Here is a 27,782-nt window from a genome sequence, read left to right as displayed (position 1 = left end):
GAAGAGAGTTCCTCTGGTGTAGGAACTGCATAGAGCCTGTGTATTCAGCCGTAAACTGCTTCTCCGTGCAGCTCCCAGTGTAGGGGACATGCCAGGGGCAGGGAATGAGTGGCCATCCTGCGCTGTAGAGTAGCCTGTAAGCAGCCATAAGAAGGCTGCCATGAGTCAGAACAGCCACTTATGTTGGGGCCCCATCAGCCCTGAGTGCACTCAGAATCCAGGTGGCACAAAGGTGGCTTAAAGCCACCTTTGCCCAAACAGCTCCTGGGCTACGCTTTCTGGGAGGCACAGCACACAATTTAGCCCCTGGTTTGTGCTCACATAGAATGTAGTTAAAACTCTGGCTGTGTAAACCATGTGTCACCCTTGGCAGTGGCCTATGCTGGCTGCCTTCCTGTAACTAGTCTGGCACACTTATTTTGCTGTGTGGACAGGACTCCCTAACTGTGCCTGTGTAACTGGTTGAGCTTGTCCTCCTTCCTTCTCTGTGCAGTAGTATGTCCCCGAGTACATTTCCTCATCCATGCCCTGCTGGTGCTGCTCTGTATGTATATCCCCCATGCCTATTCCCTGCTGAGGCGCTATGGGATAGCTACCTAGATTTTCCCAGAATGCACCAATGCAAACGTGATTAGGCACCCTAGTAGGTGTGAATGCATAACACAATAGTGATGGCAGCAAAGCTGCTGTGTGGACACAAGCTGAACTGTTACATGTTAAGGAGGCCAAGCCATAACCAGTTACAGAACTCACAGTTGTAGCTCTAATGTGGATGGGCCCTATATTTTGGACAGTGGGGGAAAGAATGGGTTACAAGGCCACAGGTAACTGCATCCAGCAAACTTGGATGAACTTTCCCCTCCATCCAGCTGTTCTGCTACAATGGTAAAAGCTGGACTGGAAAGCTTTACATGACCCTTTCTGTAAGAGGAATGACGCTCCCTCTGCCTGCGAGTGCTGTGGCTGCTGGACTTGTTACTAATCAGAGCAGAAGAGGGCAAGCAAGGGGCTCTTCCTGTCTAGAATAAACTAGGTGAGAGGGCAGCCCCCAGCTCTGTCACACCCAAACAAGCACATTGCTGTCCTTCCTTCTCCTGTCCCCATGCCAAAACCCTCTGTCTGTTCCACCCTGCAAGATTTATTACAAGAGCTATTGGGTTACAGAGATGAACCAGCCAACAGGGTGTCGTTCAGGACCAGATGAGAAGGCATTTTCCATGGATGCATCTACATTCCACAGCCTCGGTGGTCCCAAAGGTACAGATGATCTAGAAACACTGAAGATGCGTCTGGATCCTGCTGTGTGAGTGGTGCCAGGAGATTCTGCCTCAGCATGCTTCTCTAGATACATTGTTTACAGTCAGATATTTGGAATGTGTGTAGGGTGACCAAACAGCAAGTGTGAAAAATCAGGACAGGGGGTGGGGAGTAATAGGAGCCTATATAAGAAAAAGACCCAAAAATCAGGACTGTCCCTATAAAATTGGGACATCTGGTCACCCTAAATGTGTGTGCAGTAAAAAATACGGACCCATCACACACAGGTATGAGAAATGTATTGCTCCTCTGGAAACAGGGAAGGGAGTGAAGAGAAATGAGGGGAGAAGGGGAATATATTTAAATGTAGTGTCTTCATTTCTCTTTCCTCTCTATGCTATAGAACCGCAGCCTGATTGTTGGCATGGAATTGGACTTCACAGATCAACAGCTCACCCACTTGCACGTAATCAGACCTACACCTTCTGCTCTAGAGAACTGTAGCGTGCTCTTGGGCATGAAATCATAACTGCACTCCCTGGTCTGCAGAACTGCAATCTGGTACCTGGAACCAGAGGTTCCATATTTGTACCCATAACCCATTAGGCAAGTGGATTCCACTGAAAAGCAAGCTCATGAGACTGATGAGCAACCTGAACCTCACAACCTAATTGAATTAGTGGGTGCCTAGCCTGGGATGGGCAGGATTCTGAAGTTTTTGAGGACAGCAGGGAAGTATGGAGAAGCCAATGTGTAAAAGGCCACAGCCGGCTCCAAAACTAGAGGCAGCCTAGGTTCCCTTGAGAATGCTGCAGGCTGAAAGGGCATACTTAACCCTCACAGATGTTAAAGGAAAACCATTACTGGCATTGCATTTTAAGGGCAGCACTAATAGGTACAATGCAGAGATAAATCTGGATTTGGGTCCAAATATAAATACACATTAAAATGCAGGGTTAACCCACACAATTTCAGCATAGAGCTATTGGCCCCAATTCACAGATGGACTAAAATGTGTATCACATTCAAATATGAGCCAGATATAACCCTGGACATGCAGTTTTTTATCCCCTGCATGTGACTGTGTGTATGCCTGCCACAATGATATTTTGTACTCATTCACTGCACAAAGGTGAATTGCACCCTCTGACTAGTAATGTAAGGCTGGCACAGCACTTCAGTCCTATTGATTTAAGTGGGGTTTAACTGGTGCATAGTCTGCACAAGAGCGATTATCACCCTCAGTGTCCCAAATATAGCTAGGGTTTCTACAGATGTAAGAGAGCCCCAAAGAGCTTGCAGTCTAAGCAGAGACATGACAATATATGGAAAGAGGATGCAGGGGAAGAGGTAACGTGTGTAACAGATACAAGCTCCTGAGTTAGCTTAGTACAACTGCAAATCTTTGTTTTGTGTTTCACTGCTCCATCCTGTTTGCTTCTCACCCTATCATTATAATCTTTATTCTCGTTTATTTATTTTCAATGTGTGCGTGTGTCAAGACACGTGGGTTAAGGTGTGTCCTTACCTGCATGGTTTTTGCTAATTGCCCAAGAATACTTGCTTCTGCTGAGCCCCCCGCAGGGATGTGTTAGTGTTAAAGTCAGGGACAGGAAACCCTTCTGAATGTTTGAAGGTTAAGGAAAAGCTGTCGGGCCTGATGTTAGGCCCGTTGCTTGGTGACCCTCTGATGCACTGTCTGAGTTATGGGTACTGACCCTAAAGGTGTTGACTGTAATTTGCAAAGAAGAGGCAGCAGATGGCAGTTTCTCTCCTTTCTTGGTGTTTGTTATCACAGAGCAGGAATAGTTCCTGGCTATGATGGGGAAACCTCTATCCCAGACCTTGCTCTTGCTAAAAGGAAGGGCTTTCTTCTCCTGTATATACTGAATCAGTGACACAGCTTTTTCAGGCAGCCTGGTGTCCATCAGCTGCCAGGACACCCACACAGTCCCGCAAATTACAGGACTCTCTGTTGGGATTGCTCTAAAAATATCCAGCCATCATGAATTATCCTGAAATGAATTGTTTTAAAAATAGGGTTTGAAATAACTGTTCCTCTCTGTCTTCCTCTAAGTGAGATCCACTCACAAGGAAGCCACTTAGTTTTCCACATGAGCCAACTAGCTGCAGGCTCCCTGTAGGCTCGTGCTCCCTATATCCAGGCCAAACCTCACTGGTAAGCTCCAGGAAGGGACTTGAGTCCAGTGCATCCACTCCCAACTTACCAAGGTCCTATGGAACTGCTGCCTATAGTTTGCCAGGAGCACACAGCGCGCAGAGACACAAACCATAATCATCAGCATGAATAACGCACAGCAATAGAAATGAATAATTATATTGTGAGCATAGCAAATGTAAGAAAAAATGTGGACCACATTCATAAAACAACGGACAAATTTATCCGTTGACTAACTGTACTAAGTCAACGCAGTTAGGCAGTGCCCCAGTGCTGAGGAGCCTGACTTGAGTCAAGCAGGCCCCACCTCTGCTCAAAGACATCAGCTCTTCTAGGACATGCAGTACATCTTTTGGAAACACGGCAATCTGCATATGGGTTTCTTGTGCTCACCATTGGCATTATCTTCAGTCTTGATAGGCATGAGGGGGCTCTGGGGAGCAGAATCTCCACTGAGCGAGTAGCTGTGCTCTGCCTGGATGCCCGGAGTAGGAGGGTCCAAATCCATGTCCAGTAAAGGATTCTTTTCAGCCAACATTGGATCATCAAAGAAACTGTTGAAGAGTTCATTGGAGAAATCCTCCATGTTCTCAGAGAAATGATCCAGATTCTCGGAGAAATGCTGAGAAGGAACCAAGTGAAAGAGAATATTACTGTCAACTCCAGTAGGGGCTAGGGAGCCTTCCACTGAACTGTGATCAAAACTTCAGCAAACACAACATTTGGATGAAAAATAACAATCTCCATCCTTTATTCTGATCAGTGATGATAGCTAGATAAAATCAGCTTTCTATTTATAAGGTAGGGTTCAAATGCTCAATGATATACCTGCCTTTTTATCTATCTATCCTGTACATACCCAACTAGCTATCTCTCTGTCTCCCTTATGTACCCATCTATCTGTCTATGTAGGGTTTATACCATATACTATTTAGTAGAAGAAAGAGCTCAAGGAAAACTTGCGTGGTAAAAAAATATAAGTACATCAAAATGTGTTCTTCTGAGCCTGTGCTTAGTGACATAAATGTTCCCATGTGTTCTCCAAGCAGCAGTAGGCACCCTGGTACCAAGGATAACAAAACCCAACCACTGATTTCTATCAGTGTGATCAAACATTAGTGTGATCAAAATAACAGGAAGGCCCCATGTTGTATTTAATTTCCTTTAGGATTTCACAGCCCCTCTGTGGACCCTATGAGAATGTCCTAAGGCCAGTTAATGCCTGTGAAATTCTGCTTCCTGATGAAATTTAAACACCACAGATGGCCGCCTGTTAACAGCAAACAATCATTCCACTGACAGCCAATAAATCTGATCCCATGCAGAACCTGTTTCCCCTGAGACATGCACTCCTATTGAGAAGTCAGATCACTAACTTTTCCATTTGATACAACAAAACATTGGTGGGGCAATGAGAAAAACAATGGCTACCCATAGCCAGCTGAAAAGGGATCCCATTTATCAGCAGAGTGATGCTTTTGGGTCAGAGAGAAGAAAGAGAAACATAGATTATGTAGGTGGTCTTAAAAGATCTGGATAGAGCTGACCCAAAGTCAGAGAAGACTAGGCAGGCCAGGAGTGGCTGAAGAGGGGAGAATATGGGGTGGGGTGGGGTGGGGCGGGGGGCACTGCAAGCAAAATATAGAAATATTGAGAGCAATGGCATGTGTGTGTGTGTGTGTGTGAGAGAAAGGGTGAGCGAGACAGAGGCATACATTACAGCCCTCTGAGTACCAGTGGAAGGAGGCCATATACCAGGAGGAGCCTGAGAGGGTACAGGCGTGTGTATTCCTTTCATTCTCTAAAAGCAGAGCTGAGGGAGGAGTTGGCCAGGGGACCCCGGATACCACACTCTACTAGTTCCTGTTCCAACAGGAAGGTGTGTTTGTTTTACTTTAGCACAATATCTTTCTGCAAACAGAGCCCTGGCAGTAAGAGGGTTGGGGAGAGGAGCGGGCTGCAGCTGGGCAGCCCCCCTACCTTGCCAGGGAGAAGATGGAGAGAGCAAAGAGGGCAGGGGGGGAGCAGTTTGCAGTTGGTCACACCCTCCCATGCCCCTGCCTTCGATTTGAAAATCAGACAACACAGCAGCACTAAGGAAGCATTTCTCCCTTCCAGCTCTGGAGTCTGTGACTCCTGCTTTCCTCCTGGCACTAGCTTTTCTGTGTCTTTGTTTCCCTCACCCTCACTCCTGTCCTCCCAGTCACCCCAGGGGCAGGCTGACATGGAGCCATCCAAACCTCCCTTGGGATTACAGACAGTATGGAGAGGACTGAGAAGGAGGTACTTTCATTCTAAGCCCTGGTTTTCAGCCACTTACAGGACATTTGGGCACAGTAAATTTTCCAAGCTTGTTCTCTGGGAGAGGCAAATTTGGTTCAGTAGCTTAGTAAAACCCACTTGGCCATTTTCAAAGTATCTAGAAGCATTTTTGTGCTTGGATGAGTAACAGAAAACAACTCAAAGTTGCCTTGGGCATAACCCTTTGTGAGGAGAAGGCCACTGAGTCAGTGGAAGACACCTGGTTTACCCAAGTTATCTAATTAGCATTGGGAAAGTAGCATCTCTGCCTCTTTCTGTGTGTCTGGGGGCCGCACTGCTCGGAACATTGGCTCTAAAAAGCACACATTCATACAGATGCTGCTGCACCTGCCCTGTGTCTTTTCTTTTTTAAATGAAACAAGCAAACTCAGTGTAAGAAAGGATGATAGTGTAATCATAAGGGTGGGAATGTAAGTAGAAAAGTGAAAGAATCCAGAGTTCTGACATACCAGGCTCCCTCCAAGGTGAGCAAATATACGAAAGAACAAATCCACAGTCAAACCTACCTATGTGCTGAGGGCTGGAGGAACAGCTGCTGTGGGAATCATCAATGACTTTTCTGTGAGTTTCAAATCTCCTCCATAACTTTGTATTAACAAAAGGGATGAGGGTGGGGAGAGAATCAGGGAGAAGTTGCACTGAATCGTGCAGTAATTTCACATAAAATCCTCATATCTGCATCCCAACTCCAGTTAGAACAAGGATCCCTGATCACACCATGATCTCCCAAGTAGAGGATAAACAGAGGAAGTGTGATGGCATGACACCCACTGGAGGAGGGTTATTTACAGGTTATACATGAGGGAAGGGGAGATTTTTTCTTAATTTCACAGCTGTTTGGCTCAAACACCATTTTTCAAAACAGCCATTGATTTAGGGCACTTTTTCTTTTGGGCACCCAAAAATTAAAGGGACTCAGAATGAGTGGCCACTTTTGAAAATGTGGCTACAGATGTCAAAGCTGTCATTACAGAGATGCAAGAGGACTGCTTCAAGCTACCACTTTTCCTCTAGGGATGTTAGCTAACTTGTACAGTGAGGAGAGAACTGGAGGTGGGAGAGATAAAGGGTCCATACCCGCTCTGCAGATCCAAAGGGCAATAATATCAGGAGGTGCAAATCTGGCATTGGCCACTGTTGGAAGACAGGATACTGGGCTAGATGGACCTTTGGTCTGACCCAGTATGGCCGTTTTTATGATTCTGATCCTTCAGCAGGTGTAAATATTCTAACTGCCTGTTCACCAGTGCTGCTCCCTTTCATCTCTCACCAAACACTCATTTACCAGCTCAGGACTAATCTAGGGTGTCTCTGAGTGAGGGTAGCAGACAGGGTTTTGGAGTGGAGCCCGGAGCTGGAGCCTGGAGCAGCTCCAGAGCAGTGGAGCTGCAGGTTTTTGCCTGGAGCTGGAGTGGAGCCGGAGCACAGCTCCAAAGCCCTGGTAGCAGAGATAAGAGAATGATGTCTTTAAGGTAGGCCAGTCTCTGAGATTGGGGATAATTACAGTTATTATCAAAGATGGCACCAGGGAAATGGAAAGTGCACACAGAAAAATCAGATTTGTAAATTGTTATTTTTACCCAGAAAAGCTGACAGGGGCTCAGAGGCAAGAAATGGGTGGGTTGGGGCCAGGGAGGGAAAGGAAGGAGAGATAAAGGGGAGGCAGAGCCAATGCAGGTGATAACACCACTTTACAATTGGACATATCTATATTGGAGATGACTGGGCAGTGAACTGGTGTCTTAACTGGTGAACTGCCCAGTCACAGAAGTGCTGTTGTGTCCCTCATGATGGGCTTTGGTCTCCCATGCTGCCAACACATAAAATTAGCTTGGAGATAAATTTCTAAGCAGTAAATTTATCCATGTTCATCTGGCAAAATGATAAAATAGAGTCTGCGTGTCCAGATCCTTTGGTGATGGGCATCCTGGATCCTGTGGTAATGGGCAGTCTAGAGCCTTTGGTGATGGATGCCTCTGAAACACATCTAATAAATACATATACAACTAACACAGGATGCCCAAACTCTATCCCCCTGAGGCCTCCACTGGCATCTGGCCAAGAGCCAGAGAGCTGCATCTAATTTGCATAGAAGGCTGCAGATTTACAACTACCCTCATCTTTAATTTGGAGAAGCCCTAGGGAAACTACAGAAGCCGGTATACAATGTGACCTCTTGGGTCAGAAAGGAGCATTGCATATTGGGGTCTGTAGTCTCTGCAGACCACACCTCCATATTAAAGAGGAGGACCTCTGTGGACCACATTGTAGAAGTCCCTGGACTAGACTTTGTATAGACTTTACTTAATGCTCTGGCAGTAAGGAGATCAATAGAGCAAAGGCCAGAAACATACAATTTAAGAGTGAGGCCTAAGGAAGGAATTCACAAAGGCTTGGATATGAATGAAGATGGGGATAATAAGGAGATGCACAGAACAGGCTCAGAGTCCCACAGCATCTTCCTAGTCTAGAATCTCCTTCTGGGAGCATCTTCTTCCTGCTAGGTGAGACCTGCCAAGTCTCCCATGGGATTCAGCTGTGATATGATGAAGGATTCTGCAGTGAGCTTCACATAGCTAGAATCTCCCTCATGATTTTTTGAAATCACCTTCCTATAAACGGTCCCAGTTTAAGCCAGCTAGGAAATGTGATCTTCATCATCCCAATCCAAAGGGAGGGACGTGAAATTGACTTGGAGAAAACTTCTTCCAGATAGGCTCCAAAGCTAACAGCTCACTCTCCGTTCACATCATTCCCTCCTGCTATCTCCCCCTCCCTTTCATGCTCGCCTTCTTTCTCATTCCCTTTGACCATGCTCTGCAGCCAAGAAATATCACGAGATATATTTCCAAAGCGGTACTGCCAATGAGCGGTCAGGAAGGGGGCAGCCAAGGGACAGCAGCCCCATGGTGATGATGTGCAGGATTTCCTGATCCAAACCACGGTCTCTGGCGCCCCTCCCCCTCAACACTGTTCCATGGAGATGGGATATGCATGTATGCATGTGTGTGCTGGAGCCACGGAGCAGCCTATCTCTAAACACAGCTATCCCAAAAGCATCTCTGAGACCACAGGAAAATCTGCTCAAGTTAAGACAACTCATCAGCAAGGAGAGAGTGTGAGTCTTTGAGACACTGGCTCCTGCACCCTCCCAAGCCTGGTGACTGACACATGCATTGAATAGTCCAAACATGTTTCCACCACATGTTTTCACCCAGACCTCACACTCAGAGTTGCTTGAATGTCAAGCTCCATGTGTTTGTGCCTCTCATTTAAAGAGCCCCTTCCTCGTATACAAGAGTTACCTTGGGAGCTAGCATAAGACATCCAAATGCGAGCTCTCCATTTCCCCCACCTCAACAGTCACCCGAGCTTGGACCCTCATCTCTCTCCTCCGCCAGCCCCGCTATTGTGGGCTCTCCCCTCCCCATCTTTTATTGAGCTGCTTTGGGACAATCTCCCTTCAGATTCAGTTCAGTTCTCACAGCCTTGTCACTGCTGCTATGAAACTCAGTGGTTTCACTCCAAAGAGGAACCAGCAAAGAGCCAGTCCAGCTGAGCTGTAGCCCAAATCCAGGAGTTTAAGACCTTTGCAGGATGGAGGTACTGCACATGTTGGCAGACTAGCAAATGCGGAGGGGATTCTTCTAAGTTTTCTCTTTTATTTTTTAAATATTTTTCCTCTCTGCTTGCCAAGATAAATCTCCCATTCCAGCTGTGACATCTGCATTTCCTTTCTCTGCTTTCACTGAGGAATGAAGCCTCTGCACTCCAGCTTCACAGCAGAGATTTCCTATTCATTCCAAGAAAGAAGAGCCCACATGCTCCAGCCAGTCCTTTCACTCTCTTAAAAATGTGGTGAATTTTAGTGCTCATGAAAGTGAAGTGCTAACAAGAGCCAGGCAGAGTGTGAGCAGATGCTATGCAAGCTTTCCTCTCACAATGCAGTCAATGCATCTCCATCCTGACCTTCAATCCCTCCTGCCATCGTAGTCTGGACCTCTAAACAGCTATACCAATGCACTTCAGTCCTGATCTGCAGACCAGCTATCCCAATCTAGCCCCTCCCGAACATGCACCTCCATCCTAACCTGCAGCTCCCTGCTATTCCAGTCCTTTCCCACAGCTCTGCCAATACACCTCAGTGCTAACCCACAATTCTCCATGCTATTCCAGTCCTGGATATCTCTGCAGCCCAGCTGAAACACTTCAATCCAATTGATTGGGATCTGCTGACCCCATTGCTATCCCAGGCCCTCAATTCTGATCTGCAGCACCACCTGCTATTCCAGCCTTCAATCTTTCCCAGAGATTGCCAAACATGACCAGTTTTTCTGTAATCCTTTTTAGTGGCAAGACTTCAGAAAACATCCAAATCCCTGACACACTGCACTTTCGGAAGGCTCACAGGCTGACTGTACAGCTCTAGAGCCTGTACCAAAGTTTGTCATTAAAATTAACAGATAGGCGTGGGCGGAGAGGAGTTTCACACCATCACAAACAATGCAGGGGGTCCAATCCCTCACAGTAGAGATATGATATTTACTTCTTTTCAACCTGTAATGTATTTTGAAACTTAGATGGAAGGTGCTTGTGTTTTTATTCCTTGGCTGTGGCCCCTGTCCCTGACATTTCATGGAATCACAATGAATATCATGCACATTTAATTACAAAAGCTCCTTCCATAAAATATCTGTGTCAAGGGCCTGGATTTACAATTTCTAGAGATAGGTGCCACGTGTCCTGCTAGGGACGATGCAGACTCCAGATAATCAGAGGAAAGTGTTCAGTAAACTGGGGCAGGATAACCCGCTACCCCAGATATCATAGAGAGGAAGTGGCAGTTGTTAGAAACGTCATACTACTCTTACCCAGGATCTCTTCTGGATATTAATGATTCCTCTGCACTTTGGCCACATAAAACTAGAAGAGATCAGTTTCCAGCTAATAACTGATTCATTTATTTATTTTACAAATGTTTTCAATAGCAATTTTTTTTCTTAAACATATGCCCATTTTAGGTACGTATGTGATTCCAACAATGTAATATACCTCACAACACCCCTCAGAGAGGTAAGGTAGTGCTATATTCTGCATTTTATAGATGGGGAACTGAGGCACAGGGAGGCTACAGCCTTCTCTGCACTGGCAGCAGCCTGTAGGGTACGTATAGCTTGACACTACAGTGAAAAGCAAGCTGCATCCATTTTGATGAGTAGCCGTGAAAGGCTCTGGGAGGTGGCAGGCAATGGGGAAAGGCTCTGGCAGCAGGGAGCAGCTACTAGAGCCTTTCCTCACTGCCTTCCCCCTGCCAGAGCCTTAGCCCCTACTGGATGCTTTTCCTGGGGTGGGGAAAGGTTCCAGCAGCTCCCTGCAGTGAGGAAAGGCTTCAGCAGCACAGAGGCATTGGGATGCTAACCTGCTAAAAACAGCAATGTAGATGGGGGAGGCACTGCTTGGGCATGTAGAGAGCCGTACGTATCCTAAGGTTCCGGTGGGTCTTTACTCACTTAAGCAGTGCCTCACTGCAGGGGCGCTGGAACCGTGAAGGGGGCATGGCCCTCCCACTTTTTAACGTGGGCATAGTTTGGGGGGAATAGGGCTGCATTGCCCACCCAAACTTCAAGCCTCGGGCAGGTGCATTGATCAGCTCCCCCACCCTGAAGCGCAGCGGCTGCCAGCGTCACCAGCCTCTTCCCTTAGCCCCCACTCACTATGAGGCCCTCCATTTGCCCTGGGCAGCATGCCCTGAGGGTAGGGACCCAGGCTGGGAACTGCTCTCAGGCATTCCGCCCTCCCACCCAGGGCTGGTGGAGGATCTAGAGCTTCCCACATATGCCTGTGCTCCCTGGGCAGCTCTTACCACTGCCCAGCTCCAGCTTTCCACCTGACCAGGGGGTGGGTCCTCTGGGGGCAGCGCCGGCTCTGGCTTTTTTGCCGCCCCAGGCAAAAAAGCCTCCGGCCGCCCCCCCCCCACGGGGGGGAAAGAGGAGGAGCACGGGGGTGGGAGCCTCATTCCTCCCCCTGAACTGCTACCAAGTAGACATAGCCTAAGTGACTTGCCCAAGATCACAGAGGAAATCTGTGGTGGCCCAGGGAATCAAACTCAAGTTTTAGGCGAGTGTCCTAACCATCCTGCCCTGCTTGGGACTCCCTTGGAACATGAGCAGACCACCTTTACTCTGCCTGGGGGCATTGGGCCAGTTCAGCCTCCTACTCAGACCGCGAGAGAGGGCGGGAGACCCCTCACCTGAGACGTTTAACACTGGACCAGGCACAGAAGGAGAGACCGTGGCGACCAATCGTGCGCTGTGGCTACCGCACCAAGTCATTTCCACCTCGCAGCTCTGTGCCTACAAGAGCGGGGCCGGGAGGCTGCTGCCAGGGGGCGAAGGAAAGCTGAGGAGAGGTGGGAAGAAAGAAGGGCAAGAACAGGACGCGAGGAGAAAGGGGAAACGGGCGGTAGGGAGGGCTAGCGAGCTGCAGGAGCGAGGAGCTCTGCTGGAACCCACCCCAGCCCCGGGGCCTGCAAAGGGTTAACCTACGTCCTGAAGAGGCCTTCTAAAGAACACAATGAGGAAACTGACAGCCCATTGGACAGCTCCGAGGGACCCAGGGCCAATGGGGAAGCGCCTGCCAGCCGAGCAACTGTTCGGCGATGATGAGCTGTGCCGATCAAGAGGAGTGCAGGGTTAGAACGGAGCTGCTCGCCGCGCGCTCGCAGGCAGAGCGGGCCCCGGGCCGGCCCGCACGTGCAGCTTGCACTGGGGCAGCCGGCCCGGCCCGAGGTTGTGCGAGGGGATGCGCTTCTGCCGCTGCCCTGTGGGGCCTACTTGGGGCGGGAAGCGACCGGCGCTCTGCGTTCCCTTTGGTCCCAGGGCCGCTGTCACCGCAGCTAGCCGGCCCCCCAGCGCTCCTTGCCTTTGTCACGCCGGCTCCTGGAGTCAGAGGGTGCGAGGCACCCCGGCAGACAGCCCGTCCGCGCAAGGCTTGTGCCCCCCTGCCAGATCTCACGCCGGGATTCGGGTGCTCTGCCCGGGGTGAGCGTGACCTGGGGAAAGCAGGATGGGGCACAAGCACCTCTCTGGGTTCCTGTATCACGTTCACCACTGTAGTAGCTGAGCACCTCACTGAGTTATCACTACCACTTATAAATAGGGTGCCACTTCCCCCAGGTTACCTAGGACCACGAATGGGGCACAACCCTTCACAGGGTGGGATTAAGGGGGGAGAAATCCAGCCTTTAGCGAGCAAGTGGGGCAAGTGTCCAAGAGGAGGAAATTCTCCTCCCTTTTGCTTCAGATTTCCATGTTCCAGCTGTCTGTGCTGTGAATCATAGTGTGATAAAACAGGCGAGCCCAGCAGGTCCCCACGCACAGGATGGGGGTATTCCTACAGAGAATGCTGCTGCCCGCAGCCTGAATTCAGAGCCTGTTGGGGAGATGTAGTTGGTGCATGGTATTTTCATGGTCAGACAAGCTATTGCCTCATTTTCATACAAAGAGACCTTGGCCTCCCCAAGGCCCATGAGTCTGTGCCTTTGAGTCATTGTGTTTGTGTAGGGGTGGAGTGGGAATGGAGCCACATGGATTCATACAACAGATCCACTAACCAGCTGCAAACTGCTAAAACTAACTCAGCCACCCAACTCTTCAAACCAGCGTGGCTAGCTCTGAGTTTCCTGGCAGACACTGGGATCTGGACATGGTTCGGTCTAAACAGAACCATCCCTGGTCTCCATCTGCTTCCCTAAAACCAATTACAAATCAATCTGGATCATGTGTGGCAGTCTGAAGCCCAGGGCATCTGGGAGCATGTGTTGCTATCATGAAGGAAATACAGAAGGCTGGAGGGTGACTGCCCCACTCCATAGAGAACACTCCCCAAGTTACTCAATTCCCAACTCCCACTGACTAACTAACCTGACCCAATGCAAGAGAATGTTAGAAATGTCACTTCACACAAACCCACATCAGAGCCGCCTTCTTCCAAAGCTACACTCAGATGGTCACAGAACCCAATTCTAGTTCTCTCTTTCTCTGGAGCTGCATTCAGAGGACATTCATACAAATAATAATCATACAGTACAAGTCTTCCCCCATTTGTGCTGTACAAACATGAAACAGTTAATCCAGGCATGAGATAGGAGGGGGGCATAGAAATCCAGTTCAGATTCTTTCACTGCTGGACCTGTATCAGACTTCAGTGCTGTCAGGCTCTTGCTTTGTTAGTTTGTTTTTTTTAAAAGGATTCAAGTCCAGAGCACACCTGGGAGTGTTTTGAACTTGTCACACACATACAATCTGCACGAGGTCCCAGTGCTTGCCTGTCTGTAGCCCCTGCTCTCAGCCCCAGGCCACCCATGCAATACCAGTTTGTTATCTGGGTTCCAGTACCACCTTTTAGTTCTGGTGTCAAAGCTTTCAGTGTTCTAATTCAGTTTGCTGATCAAACACTGGAGCTCAGAGACTCAGTAGCAGAATCCCCAAACCATCTCAAATTATGCTTCACATGAGATTCTTCCAGGTTACTGATGCACCCAGTCCCCATGTATCAGACCTAACTAGGAATCAGACTCTGATCCTCTGATTCCCAGTATGATTTGGTCTCAGTACCTCATCCCTTCATGTTTCTGACTTTTTGCCCAGTTCTCTCTGGCTGTTTTTAATAAGTGTCTAAGAAGAGACAATTCTAGTCTGGGATCTCTGTCGACTTAGCACTTTGGTACTCACTCATTCCACAGTTTGCATCTCCATCTGTGGCAGACACAGAGGTTTACTATTCACCCCTCCTCCCTCACACCCCCCAATGGAAAAATCAGCTGATGGAATACACAATATTGTTAAAAACACGCACACACACACACACAATACAGACCACATCAAAACCATGTGGCCAGAATCAGTCATGCAATGCTAACCTTAAACTTTTCACATCCTTCATTGGGGAGGAATTTTGAGAGACAACCAGGCACTTGGGGGTGGTTGGGTTTGTTTTTTAACTTTATGTTTTTGTCCCCAAAGCAAAAGGAATAAGGAAAATGTATAAATCACACTCTGATTGGCTCTCCCAGCACCTCCAACAGAGGCACTAAAAGCACCTGCTATTACAGATCCAGAGAAATCTAGGTCCACCAACATCTCCCTGCCTCACATCAGGCCTCAGCTTGCTTTGTGTAAATGTGTTTGACAACTGGCCATGTTGGTTTTGCTGCAGGGAGCAGAGTCCCAGAAACTGCGAGTATCCAAGAGGCTAAAAGCATCCTGGTAGGTGTGTGATGCTGTAGGTGTGGGGCAGAGCCCCCCAAACTGAAGGTACCAAAAGGATTGGTATCACAGTAGTATGATAACCTGTGTACCATGGGGAACACTTGCACCGAACCTATGCCAAGTTTCTCTAATGCAGACAAGGCCCATATGCTTTTTGTACAGTGGATATAGCTGGAAAGTCTAGTTTGCCAGCTGCAAGGAGCTAGCTGAGTCTGCAGAGTCCTGAACGGAGACAGGGAACTCTCCATTCCAGTCATCAGCATCCTGAAGGACAGAAGAAGGAATCCCTGCTCTTTCCTGCTACCTTCACTCCATATATAGTACATACACAACAAAAGCCAAAATTCTGCCCTGGATTACAACTCATCGTAACCTAATGGGGTATAAAGTCAAAGCAGAACTTGACCCACACACGCGAGGGAGCACAACCCTGTTATTCCAAAGTGAAGCATTTAGGCAAATAGGAGTGATCCCTCCCCTAAGGTTAGGAGTGTAACCCCACTTTGGTTATCCAGGAATCTTGCCTTCATAGGGTTTAGCTGTGAAGACTTGAGCTTTGAGAACTCAGGACATCTGCCAATTAAAAATTCTAGCATTCTTTATTTATGGCTATTAATGCCAATAGTATATTCCTATCTCAATCAGCTCTTGTGAGCAGAGCTTCTGCAGAATGACTTGTGTTTCTCTGTGCAGCACTCCATAATGAGACTACAGAAACCCCCACAGATATTTCATTATTCTCTATCCCCTTACTAGTCCAGGCCCCGAAAGAGACTTATTGCCAGCAACAGTTTTGAGAGGAAGCAGATTTGTAATACTCATCAGTAATGGACATCCTCAGCCCCCTCACTAGGGTTAATGCAGATGCCCTAGCTCTTAGGAGTAGCTTAACAGTCTCAACAAAAGGTTTTTAACAGACTCACTAGAATCCCAAGTGTAAATGCTGAAGGGGTCAACTGAGCCATCAGCCTTTAGAGGCAGATAATGTGAATTCTATGCCACTGTGTGTGTGATGAGATCTTAAAAAGCATGGTTCTGTTTGTAGCCAGGGGAGAGTCCAGAGCTCTTTTGGTAAGATATGGGGTTTATCTTGATGTCTTTTGCCAAAATTTCTCCTCCCCTCTCTGTTGTACAAAGTGTGTTGGTTGGCTGATGCATCCCCCCCGAGGTGGCTCTATGATGGTGGGGCTGTGCAGTTAGTCGAGTGCTTTGGGACGGGTTGCAATGAAAAGCTAGAGGAATGTAAGCAACGGGATTATCCTTATTAACAATTCATCAGCTCATAGGAAGTGCCTGTCTTTCAAATCCAACTCTGCTACATCTTCATCTCCTCCCAGACACTTTCCCTTAAAAAAATATCCCAAACAGCTCCCTCCCCAGGGCTCTCAAAGACGCTGCAGCCAAAAAGCAATCAGTTCTGTTGTGATGCACATCTGCATAAAATGTCACTATGCAGCCTGCAAAAGAAGCCAGCCCCCAAACTGCAAACCTACAGACAAACCCTGCAGGTCTGCCCAGAGAGCTTAAGGAAAACTTCTGCCTGATGAATAGCAGCAATCAAAATGTTAGGATACATGAGGTAAAGGATGGGCAATAATACTGAGAATAATAATATTCCAGGTTCTGAATCAATTGTAGGGGGTCATCTGAAATATTGTGTTCAGTTTTTACCACCCTGTCGCCAAAAGGCTAGGGCAGAATAAAAAGAGTCCAGAGACAGTGTAGACATATAAGTGATTATTGGCCTGGAGAGAGTTTCATATGAGAAGAGATTGAAAAGACTGGGACTGCTTAGAGAAGACACAAGAGATGATATGTTAGAGGTATACAAAATAATGGATGCTCTAATAAAGGTAAATCAGGAGCTCCTATTCACTTTTTATTATAATTCATGTAGACGGAGACATTGAAGGAAACTGAAAGACAACAAATTTTAAACAAATAAAAGGAATTACTTTTTACTCAGTGAAAAATAGCATGTGGAACTAACTGCCACAATATATCAATGGAGCCAAGATCTTAATAGGGTTCAGAGGATTAGACATTTATATGGATAATGAGAACATCCACAGTTACATTAGGTAATATTAAAAATAAGATAAAAAGATATACAGCTTTCTGCTTCTGCACATTAACCAACCCACTAGCTGATGGGGTTAGGAAGAAACTTCCCTTATGAACAGCTTATTCCATAATTGTCACTTTTTGCATCTTCCTCTGAAGCATTTGGTACTGGCTGATACTGAAGCTAGGCTTCTGGAGTAGGTGGACCATTGATCTTATCTGGTACAGCAACTCCCATGTTCCTATGAGCCTGTTGTTCCACACAGTGTGGGGAAGGAGGGACACAATACAGTAAGAACACAGGCCTGGGAGATAGAGGGAAACTGTTTTGGGAGGAAAATTTGTTTTTCCTTTATCATTAGACTCAATTATCTCATTCAACCCATTTCTCTCAATACCCAAGGAGTGAATCAGAAACAATCCCTATCCTGCCCCAGGGTAGGTCCCAGAAGAGCAATGGAGGAAGCAGGCTTTTGAGGTGGAAGACAGCACTATGCTATTCAGTTCAGAAAGCTCAAGCGTTAACACCACACACTGCTGGTGGCTTTGAACCCTGATCCTTCATGAAGGGCAACCCCAGACCAAGAAGGTCTGGACCAGAAAGGAGAGAACTTGTGATTCGCAGCTGAGAGGCTTTCACCCAAAATTGCGAGAGAAGTCAAGCCATGCTGCTGGAAAACTCTTCAATGGGCAGACTGAGAGGGAGCTGCCCCCAGCACCTTTATGTAACTAACAGATTGAATAGGGTCTCACCAGGTGCTAAATTGTTTATGGCTTTAAGGCTGTGATATGCACAAGCATCACGGCAAGGGGGGAGCTCTCTGTGAGGCTGGAGCGGGAGGTAAATGTGTCTCTAGCTCTGCAATGTTCATGCTTCTGGGCATGGGCTGTTTTCAAAGTGACTTGGCTTGGAATGCAGATTTCTGACCTGCTGCCAGTAACCCAATGGAAAGTCTGTGCCCTGAAAAACAGATAGGAAATTTAACTTTAACTCGTACTTTGAGGGTATCATTTTCACCTCAGCATCAGAGCTGGAGACGTGAGAGTCTGGAGAAAGCAGGACAAAGTTAATTTCCTTCTTAGCTGCAGCAAGGTGATGGGCCCTGTAGGTCAGGTTGCTGTTCACTGTTGGGGCATGCGGGGTCTAACCCCAAAGCTAATTCCATTCTCACCCACAAGCAAGGCTGTGGTGCTAACTGGTGGCAGCAGGAGGATAGGGGAAATCCATAGTTCTGTGAAAAAAGCATTGTTCCCCTCAGATCAGGGGCACTAGTTCCTCTGCTCAGCTGGAGAGAGTCCTGTTGCATTGGCTGCATAATAAAATTTCAAGGTTGAGGTGCCAAGGCAGCATGGGTCAACGCCTTCCCACCACTTTCTCCCCTCACCCCAGGCATTATATCTCTCGCTATTATTATCCCCAAGAAGGTGGACTTGACAGGGCACAGCAGCTGTGTCCTAAGTTCCTTCCCAGCAAGGTCTCCTTATATCCCTAACTAGCAAAAAGAAACAAAAGGAGTTCATTCATCTGAAAGCGGAGACCCATGCACTTTCCTGGGAATAAATATTACATTTTCCTTTGACAATGGCAAATCCCCAAAGACCCACCCCTGAACGTTCCAAGTCAGGCACATGTATTCCAACTGCATAGAGTCTGCAGAAACCTGCAGATTTCAGGGTGTTTTCCCAGGCATGTTTGCAAATTACAATAGGATACAACTGATAATTTCGTAGATTTTAAGGCCAGAAAGGACAATTATGATAATCTAGTCCAGTGGTCCCCAAACCTAGGGGGGCATGGAGGAACATTCGGGGGGGTGGGCGGGGGCATGGCAGGGCCAGGGCCAGCCCCCATGGGGGGCAGGGAGAGAGCACCATCCAGCCCTGCTCTGCCTCCAGCTCTGCTCCGCCCCGACTCCTGCCTGCGGCTCAACTCCCAGCCCTGTCCCCCTGGCCACAGCCCTGGGCTCCTGGCCCAGCCGTGGTGCCACACCTGGCTGCAGACCCAGTTGTCGGCCCCTGGCTCCCAGCCCGGCCATGGCTCCACACCCAGCCACAGCCCCTAGGGTTGCCAACTTTCTAATCACACAAACCCGAACACCCTTGCCCTGCCCCTTCCCCAAGGCCACGCCCCTGCCCTACCCCTTCTCTGAGTCCCCGCCCCCTGCACAGTCCATTCCCCCTTCCTCCGTTGCTCACTCTCGCCCACCCACACTCACTTTCATGGGCTGGGGCAGGGGTTGGGGTCCAGGAGGGGGTGAGGGCTCTGGGCTGGAGGGGTGCGGCCAAGGCATTGGGAGGGGGCTCCAGGCTGGGGCAGGAGGTTGGAGTATGAGAGGGGATAAGGGATCCTGCTGGGGGTGCAGGCTCTGCGGTGGGGCTGGGGATGAGGGATTTGGGGTGCAGGAGGGGGCTCAGGGGTGTGGCAGGGGTGTGGGAGAGGGTGCAGGGTGCAGACTCTGGGAGGGAGTTTGGGTACTGAAGAGGTCTCAGGGCTGGGGCAGGGCGTTGGGGTGTGGGATGGGGTGAGGGGTGCAGGCTCCGGCCAGGCAGTACTTACCTTGGGCGGCTCCCGGAAGTGACCGGCCTCCAGCTCCTAGGCTCAGGGGCGGCCAGGTGGCTCTGCGTGCGGCCCCTGTCTGCAGGCACTGCCCCGGCAGCTCCCATTGGCCACGGTTCCCAGCCAATGGGAGATGCGGAGTCAGTGCTCAGGGCCACAGAAGCGTGCTGAGACCCTGTGGCCACCCCTGCACCTAAGAGCCGGAGGGACATGACGCCGCTTCCTGGGAGCCATGTGGAGCTGGGTAGGGAGACTGCTTTAGCCCTGCTGACTGGACTTTTAGCAGCCTATTAAAATCTCCCAGATTGCTTTTAATAGTCACTGGGAGATGGCTGCCGATTCCGGTAGACTTCTGGCCAATCCAGGAGGGTTGGCAACCCTAGTGGCCCCGGCAGCTGGCCTGGCCATGGCTCGACTCCCAGCCCCGGACCCAGCTTCAGGCCCCAACCCCGGCTCGGCCTCAGCCCCAGCCCAGCCCCCATCCTCAGCCCCTGGCCATGGTTCCCACCCCACTCCCACCCCACTCTGGCCCCAGCCTTGGCCTCTGGCCCCAAACATGGCCCCACTCCCAGCCCCAGCTCCTAGCTGTGGCTCAGGGGGCGGGGCATGGACAGAGGTAAGGGGGGGCACGAGGTAAAAAGTTTGGGGACCACTGATCTAGTCTGACCTCCTGCATAACATAGACCGTAGAATTTCATTCAGCCCATTACTTGTAGTTGAGCTACTGCATATATTTTGGGAAAACGTCTAATCTTTATTTTAAAAGACTTCCAGTTATGGAAAATTCACCAAGTCCCTGGGTAAATAGTTCCAATGGTGAATCACCCTCATTTAAAAATTATGCATTATTTCTAGCCTGAAGTTGCCTAGCCTTAGCTTCCAGCCATTTAATCTCATTATGCCTTTGTCTGTGGTATTAAAGAGACTTCTTCTATCAGAGATCTTCTCCTTAGGAGCTACCTATAGATCACAATCAAGTCCCATCTTAACCAATGCAACAGCTTGGTGGATACCTATATCCTAGCTGATTATTTTGCTAACTATAGATACAATCTTCCTCCCATTAAAGTTAATGGGAGTTTTGACATTTATTTCAGTGACAGTAGGATCTAGCCATTTAGGTAAATTTTACCATTGAGTTTAAAGATTAATTATTATATTACTTGTATTCAGATTTTAAGATAAATAGATCACAGATGGAAGCAAGCAACTCCTCTGGGAAAACAAGAAAGTTTGGTGTGAAATGGTCAACAGTGATGTGGAAAATGCAGAGGTAACAAGATTATTTGAGCCCTGGAAAATTAAGGCAAAGTCCCCAGTGGTTTGGCTTTCCAACATTCTTTCAGATAGTACATAGTTAAATAGTTATATAGCCATGCAGAACTGGAAGCAGTGACAGGCCCGGTGTGTCTGGGATGGTTTTATGCCAAAGGAGACAGACAAATCCATAATTAATCTGCAGGAAAAAGGCACGACCAACAAAATATTCCCCTTCTGGCCCCCAAAGAGCAGATGGCTTTTCCTAAGTATGAAACTCTTTTCATTTATTAAATTCCACAACTTGTCAAGTTTGTGCTCCAGTATATGAGTTTGTGACTCCAGGATCTCATCTGGAGGTTCATGGCACCCATTCACTATTCTGTAAGAATTCTTCTGATGTGATCACTCTTAATTTAAATCTCTGGGGCCTGATTCTCCCCTGCTTTGTTCCTTATTCTTCCTTCTCAGCCTCTCAAACAGGGTACACACGTCTTTCCCTCCCTCCATGCCTCTCTCCTCTCTCTCTGTCTAATTCTGGTGTCCTACCCTCATTAACTGGCGATAAATCTCACCCTGCATCTTGGGTTAATTTTCTGTAGGGTTTGAATGGAGTTTTGGAAATGCTCTTGGACAATAAAAACTGTTCCTTTCAACTGGGGCCAGCTGGAAGGAGCTCCCCACACTGCAGCTGACATGCAGGCTTTGGCTTTCATTCTCACCAATTCTTTCCTCTCTAGTTTTTGCAGAGTTTGAGTTTTCCTCGGGTTTCATTTATAGAGCAGGCAGTGAGTTTGTGAATCTCTCTATTAATTATTATTATTATTATTATTTCTGTTTCTGGTGGCCCTCTGAGTGGCAAGGGGTAGTTTTCTCTCTCTGTCCCAGACAAAAAAGAGCCCAGGCATGAAACTATCTCTGTTGCCAACAGCCAAAGCAATGACTCAAAATCCTTGGCCCACTCCCAGGAGAGGTGCTCGATTTTCACCAGAGGCTGTCATCTTTCCTCAGCAACTCTCTTGCTCAGCAAGGATCAGTCCCTGCCTCCAGGCAGAACATGCCTGACCCTCCTGCACAGGACCACCTTCAGCACATTATCCAGCAACGAGAGCAAAGCACTGCTCCCTCTAAGCACAGTCAGTCAATGTGGCATCTTAATCAGCCAGTGGAATCCATGCTAGACAAAATGTCACTCAACAGAGGCTGAACCAGCCATGTACTCAACAACCCCAGCCCTGAATCCCTGGAGAAAGCAAGAATAAAGCACATGGCCAGGAGAAGGAGTCATGGGTAAGAAATCATAATGTGCTGTCGTCAAACGGTTGCTTACTGATTCACCCCAATGCTGTCTACATCTCTTGAATCAGAGCTGAGATCAACATGTCCTTGAGCAGGACTGTAGCATAAGCATAGCAGGGCCGGGCAATGGTTGCAGCTATGTTACTCTGTGAGGGAAAGCTTTTCTTCAAGCCCAGAGCATCTTCAAGCTCATCTATGCCCATGCCTCTGGGTGTTGCTCCATTTCTTCAGGATACAGGGATAAACCCTGTACTATTTGCTTCTCCTTGAATTTACCCAAAACAGAAATAACACTGTGCATCTAGATGGGCCTTTTCACTTAAAGATCTCAAAGCACTTTGAAGAGTAGGAAACTGCAGCACAGAGAAGAGAAATGATTTGCCCCAGGCTACACATAGTCAGTGGCAAAGTCAGGATGAAAACCCAGACTTAGGACCTATCCACTGGACCACACTGCCGCAAATGATTGAAAATTAACCACCACATTACTCTGTGATATAGTGTATACAGAAAGTGTTACCAAATGAGGGGGCTTGAGGGCTGATGGCCCTGATGCTAGCAGCTCACCACAGATAGCTTCTCCCAGACAGGGTAGGATGAACATTTAGCACAGTGGGCAGTATCAAACAATGCATTAATCCAGCCTTCCCCCTTTTCCACCATCCCCTGCAAGCCTGGCTGATTTCCACAGCAGCGATGGCTTTATGATTATTGGGCCCCAGCATACTAGAATTAGTGACTGAGATCACACATTGCCTCTTCCTTCACTTCCACTGGAGTGTTAGATCAAGTAAATTGTGCCTTGTACCAACAAGGGAAGTCCACAAGCTGCAGAACTTGAATGGAATGCAAGATTCTCAGCAGTCACTATCTTTGCTGGTGCTTAAGGGAGACCTGCTCCAGGGCCGAGCAACAACGTTCCAAACATTATCCAGAGGGATCAGCCTACTTCCACGCCAAGGTGTTGTTCAAGCCAGCACACACTTTGTGCAAGGATCTGCTCCCAAGGTGACAAAGCTGTCAGCAAAATGGTGTGCAGTTTCTCAGTTTGCAGAAATGCAAAACACACCAGCAGCTACTGAGGACCAGCCAGGAGAACTCCACAAATAGCAACAGGAAATCAAAGTGCCCACACCAGACATGCGCCAGCTAAGAGGCTATCCAGAGCAGGAAAAAAAATCAAAGCTGGACAGTGGAGATTACATCATGCTATGGATAAACCTGTGAGCCTGTCCAACTGGAGCCAGGCCAACAGGTCCAGATGGCTGAAGAATGTGCTGAATAAATAGCTACCTCTGCCTCCTCCTCTTCTCTCTTTCTTCTATGTTCTCTCTATTTTCCCTCTTTCTTCCCATATTCTCCTCCTCTCTTGCCCTTTTTCTCCTTCCTCTTCTCTCAGAAAAATAATGTATCCTCAAGAGATGGTGCATAAAAATATTGATCATATATTTAACTATAATGATCACATTATGCATTGAAAGGCAGCCCCGTACAGCTGACAGGGCACAGGAGAATTGGGTTCTATCTGCAGCTCTGTCACTGGCCAGCTGCGTGATCTTGTGCAAGGCACTTCACCTCTCAGTACCTCTTCCCCTCCCACTCTTTGTCTATTTAAACTGTAAGTTTTTTAGCGAAGGGACTGTCTCTTACTATGTATTTGTACAGTACCTAGCACCGTGAAGCTTCAATCTCAGTTTGGGGCCTTTAGGCACTACTCTGGGTCAAATTAAAATTAACAGTTAAAATACTGTTAAATCAGACCCTTCTTTGTGCATAACGGTATCAATGGTGCCATCTGATACACCGATAAGCTCTTCAGACCACCTTCTGGCACTCAGGATAAGTGAAAGGGGGCAACAATTCTACCAGGTTTATAAAAAGCAGGTAAAGGGACTACTTGGAAAAACTAAAATGTGTACAGTTTGGCAGGCCTGGGGGTATCATAAGGGAATTTGCTAATAAATACTGATAAATATACTGAACCCATGAACAGGACAGGTGCCAAAGGACTGGAAAAAACAAATATGATACTATTCTTAAAAAATGGACAAAGGAGCAATCCGTGCTAACACCATCCAGAAAATCTAACTTTAAACACAAAGGAAACAACAGCTTACTATTTAAGGAAAAAATCTCCAAACATCTACAAGACAATGCATCCATGTGCAATAAGCAGCTTTGGGGACTGTAAGAGCAATGGGGATCTTCTATTGTGCCCCCAGTTAGCAGGTGTCAGTATCCTGCATAAAGCGGCTGAAGTTCTGCTGGCTCACTGGGACAGGTGCAGCATGTTAAATCCTTCCTGTATATAATGGAGGTGGGAGCGTCTTTTGGGGACAGAAGGAACTTTGCCCAGGGGGCAATCCTAGGGACAGCCATGCCTAGGGAGTAAGCTTTGATAGAGGTTTATGTTGTGTTATTGAGTTGTAAAGCACAAGAAGGGGTTAAGTTTTGACACTGACTCAGAGTCTGTTTGTTCTCTTGGGGATGGAGTAGGGACAGGGACTCAAGCCCAGCTTCACAAAAGGTACTTAGGCACCTAAGTCCCAGTTTTGGCTCCACTGCAATCCATAAGACTCCTACCAAATCCTGTAGGCTCCTAAACTCACTCGGCACCTACATTTTCAGGGTACAAGTTCCCTCAATACCTATGTATCTACCTCTGAGCATGCACACTGCTGCCTCCCTCTAGGCGTTTGGATGCCTATCTCTTGACTAAGCCCCAGGACAATTTGCAAACTGGGGGAAGACAGGCATTTGTCCACCTATGTCATGTGCAGGGCCAGATTCAGTAGGTGTGCTCAGAGGCCACCTAATGAATTAGGTCCCACTCAAAGTCTGATTGAAAGAGGTACCCCTCCCACAGCATTACTTTTAGCCCAGTGGTTAGAACACCTGCCTTGGATGTGGGAAATCCAGGTTCAGTTCTCTCCCCCACCCCCAGCTAGAGGAGGAGACAGATTTGAACAGGGGTCTCCCACCTCACAGGAGGCCCAATGACTATTTAAGTATTTATCCATAGCAGAACAGTCACTGGGCCAGAGAAAGATGAGAATGACTCTGTAGTCCAGTGTTAAGGCACCCACCTGGCAGGTGGAAGACTCCAGGGCCCAGTTCTCCAGCTCCTACCTCTCTTTCATTATTTACCCACCAGGGAACAACTTCCACAGGGGAGACTGAGGGAAACCCACATCAGTCTATCCAATAGCTCACTGGTTATAGCACTCCCATAAGAGGTGGGAGACGCCTGTTCAAATTCTCTCTCACTTTCTGGCAGAGAGGGGGAAATTGAACCTGCATCTCCCACATCCCTAACTCATTTCTGCAAGAAACGCCTCAGGCGCCTAAGCTTCCTGACACCAAGTGGCTGGTTCCCATTTGTGGATCACTAAACAGAGATATCTTATCTCTGAGAAGGGCAGAGCTTAGGACACAGTATGTTGTCGATATCTCCCACTGGGTAGCTTAGACGGCTCCCCAGTTAGGATGCTGACTTTTCTGCATCTCATTCTAAGGCGCCTCTCTCCCCTCATTCATTGTATACTGAGCCTAGGTGCCTAACTTGGCTTTGTGAATCAGTGTTCCTGTGATTTTCTAGGTGCCTAAAAGTTAGGTTCCATGATGATCAGTGTTGCAGTGTCTAGGTCCTCCTGTGAATCCCACTTCAGTTTATCCATTGGGTTCATAAGGAACAAATCTTTTTATTTTCAGTTTGGAATATAGAAAGCAAGAGTAGCAACCACAGCATTGTTACACTTGTGTAAATCCTGAAGCTATCTGAGTAAATCTGGACTGACTTCAGTAAAGTTACTCTAGATTTACTTGGTGTATCTGAGATCAGAATCAGACCTATAGAGTTCAAAGGTATGGAATAAGGACTTTATGACTCCTTCAGTTCAGCTGTATTCATTCAGTGCCTGATTCACTGAAGCCAATGCAAAAACTTCACTGACTACAATGGGCTCTGGATGAGGTCCTTCATGCAGAGTGCTGTAGAAGTAAAGTATATGATACAGTGATGGACTTCCCAAAGTCTTACCTGTAAAATTAACTCAAATTGAGTTGCATGGGAGCACCATTAGGTGGGCTGACATTGGCTATAGGTGTGTAAGCCAGGGATAAATGGAGGCAGGGAGAGGTGTCCCTGGGATAGTGCAGGGAGTAGTTAGCCCAAAAGGCTGCTGGTGGCAACAGCATGTGAATTAAATATGCAGATGACACTAACTTGGTACTGTTCGCAAGAATCAAGTAGTAATATCAAAGTATTACTTGGACAGGAACATGAAATACAGCCTGCAGAATATTTGAAGTCTTATGCACCTGGCAGAAACCAACCAGAGTCTATAATGCCCAACATTTATATAGCCCATTTCATCCATAGATTGCAAAGCACTGTACAAATATGAATAAGTATCATCCTCCTCAATTAACTACCCAAGATCACACACCAAGTAACTAACAGAGCTGGGAATAGAACACAGGTTTCCTAACTCCCTGGGCTAATGGTCCATTCACAGGACCACTGACCTTTACCAGCTCAGCTCAATTGGCAAGTAAATATTTGTGGCTTCACAGCACCTCACCAACTCCCATGTCACCGTATTAGCATGGAAAGAACAGAGAGAGTTCAGAGATTATCTCATTACTATGCCAAGAACTCTGAGATAGAGACACCAAAAAAGGCTTTGAAAAAAAGTGTTCCATCAACATTCTTTAAAAATGTCATAGCTAATTTCCCTTCAACTAAACTGCCTGTCTTTCAGTTCCTTCCCTGGGGCAGCTGTTAGCTCAGCCAAAAGCACTTGCCCGTCCTCCCTCCCTCTCTCCTTTGGCTGCCATTAATTTACCACCTAGATTCTACATTAAGCCATTCTGACATGCAAAACTTAACTAACAATGAAATGCACCCACAAACATTGACCTCTTCTTTATTCAGCTCTGCTCATGCCTCAGAACAGCCTTTTTCATGTGTCATAGTGTGTACACTCAAACTCTCCATACAATATTTCTTTCAGAAAAAGCTCTACTAAGAAAGGGAGTACCACTAACAGTGGAAAGCCAGGAGGAGGATGAAGGACTCTCTGCATATTTGCTGGTGGGGACATGTGGACATAGGTAGGAAGCTCACCCTGCAAGAATTCCAGCAGCATTGCAGCGAGGAAGCTTATCCTGCTAGAAATGAATTCCAGTGGGTACCAAGTGAGTAAATGTATCCTGCTAGATTTCTAGTAGGCACTGCAATGAGGAAGCTCACCCTGCTAGAATTCCACTGGGCATCAGAGTAAGGAAGCTCACACTGCAGAAGGAACCCTGACAACTTATCTATAAGCACCAAAAAAGAATGTCCTAGCCACCTCCCTCCTATGTAATATACCTCATATCTGATACAAAATGCATGTATAGTGCTGCCTCTGCCACCAAGTGAACGATAACACTTCTGTTGAACAGGAGTTTGATCATCAAACTAAAGGTGTTACTTTCTATTTATTCTAGGAAAAAGACCAAGTTTAAGTCAGGCTTAGCTAATACAAGTGTCATCACTGTTTGAGATAGTGTGACTCATGCAACCTTAGAAGGA

General features: G+C 47.5%; 1 protein-coding gene across 1 annotated transcript in view; it reads right to left on the bottom strand.

Moving 5' to 3' along the window:
* Positions 1 to 27,782, bottom strand: part of CREB3L1 (cAMP responsive element binding protein 3 like 1) — a 63,599-nt gene that overhangs the window by 23,311 nt on the left and 12,506 nt on the right. Inside the window, exon 2 of the mRNA XM_024214789.1 lies at positions 3,830 to 4,058. Within this exon, the coding sequence (XP_024070557.1) occupies positions 3,830 to 4,058 (229 nt within the window). The remainder of the gene's footprint in view (positions 1 to 3,829; positions 4,059 to 27,782) is intronic.

The sequence above is a fragment of the Terrapene carolina genome, unplaced genomic scaffold (genome assembly GCF_002925995.2).
Source record: "Terrapene carolina triunguis isolate 2854851 unplaced genomic scaffold, T_m_triunguis-2.0 Scaffold96, whole genome shotgun sequence".
Lineage (NCBI taxonomy): Eukaryota > Metazoa > Chordata > Testudines > Emydidae > Terrapene > Terrapene triunguis.
Note: the sequence above shows the minus strand (reverse complement) of the source record. Positions and strands in the feature narration are given on the sequence as shown.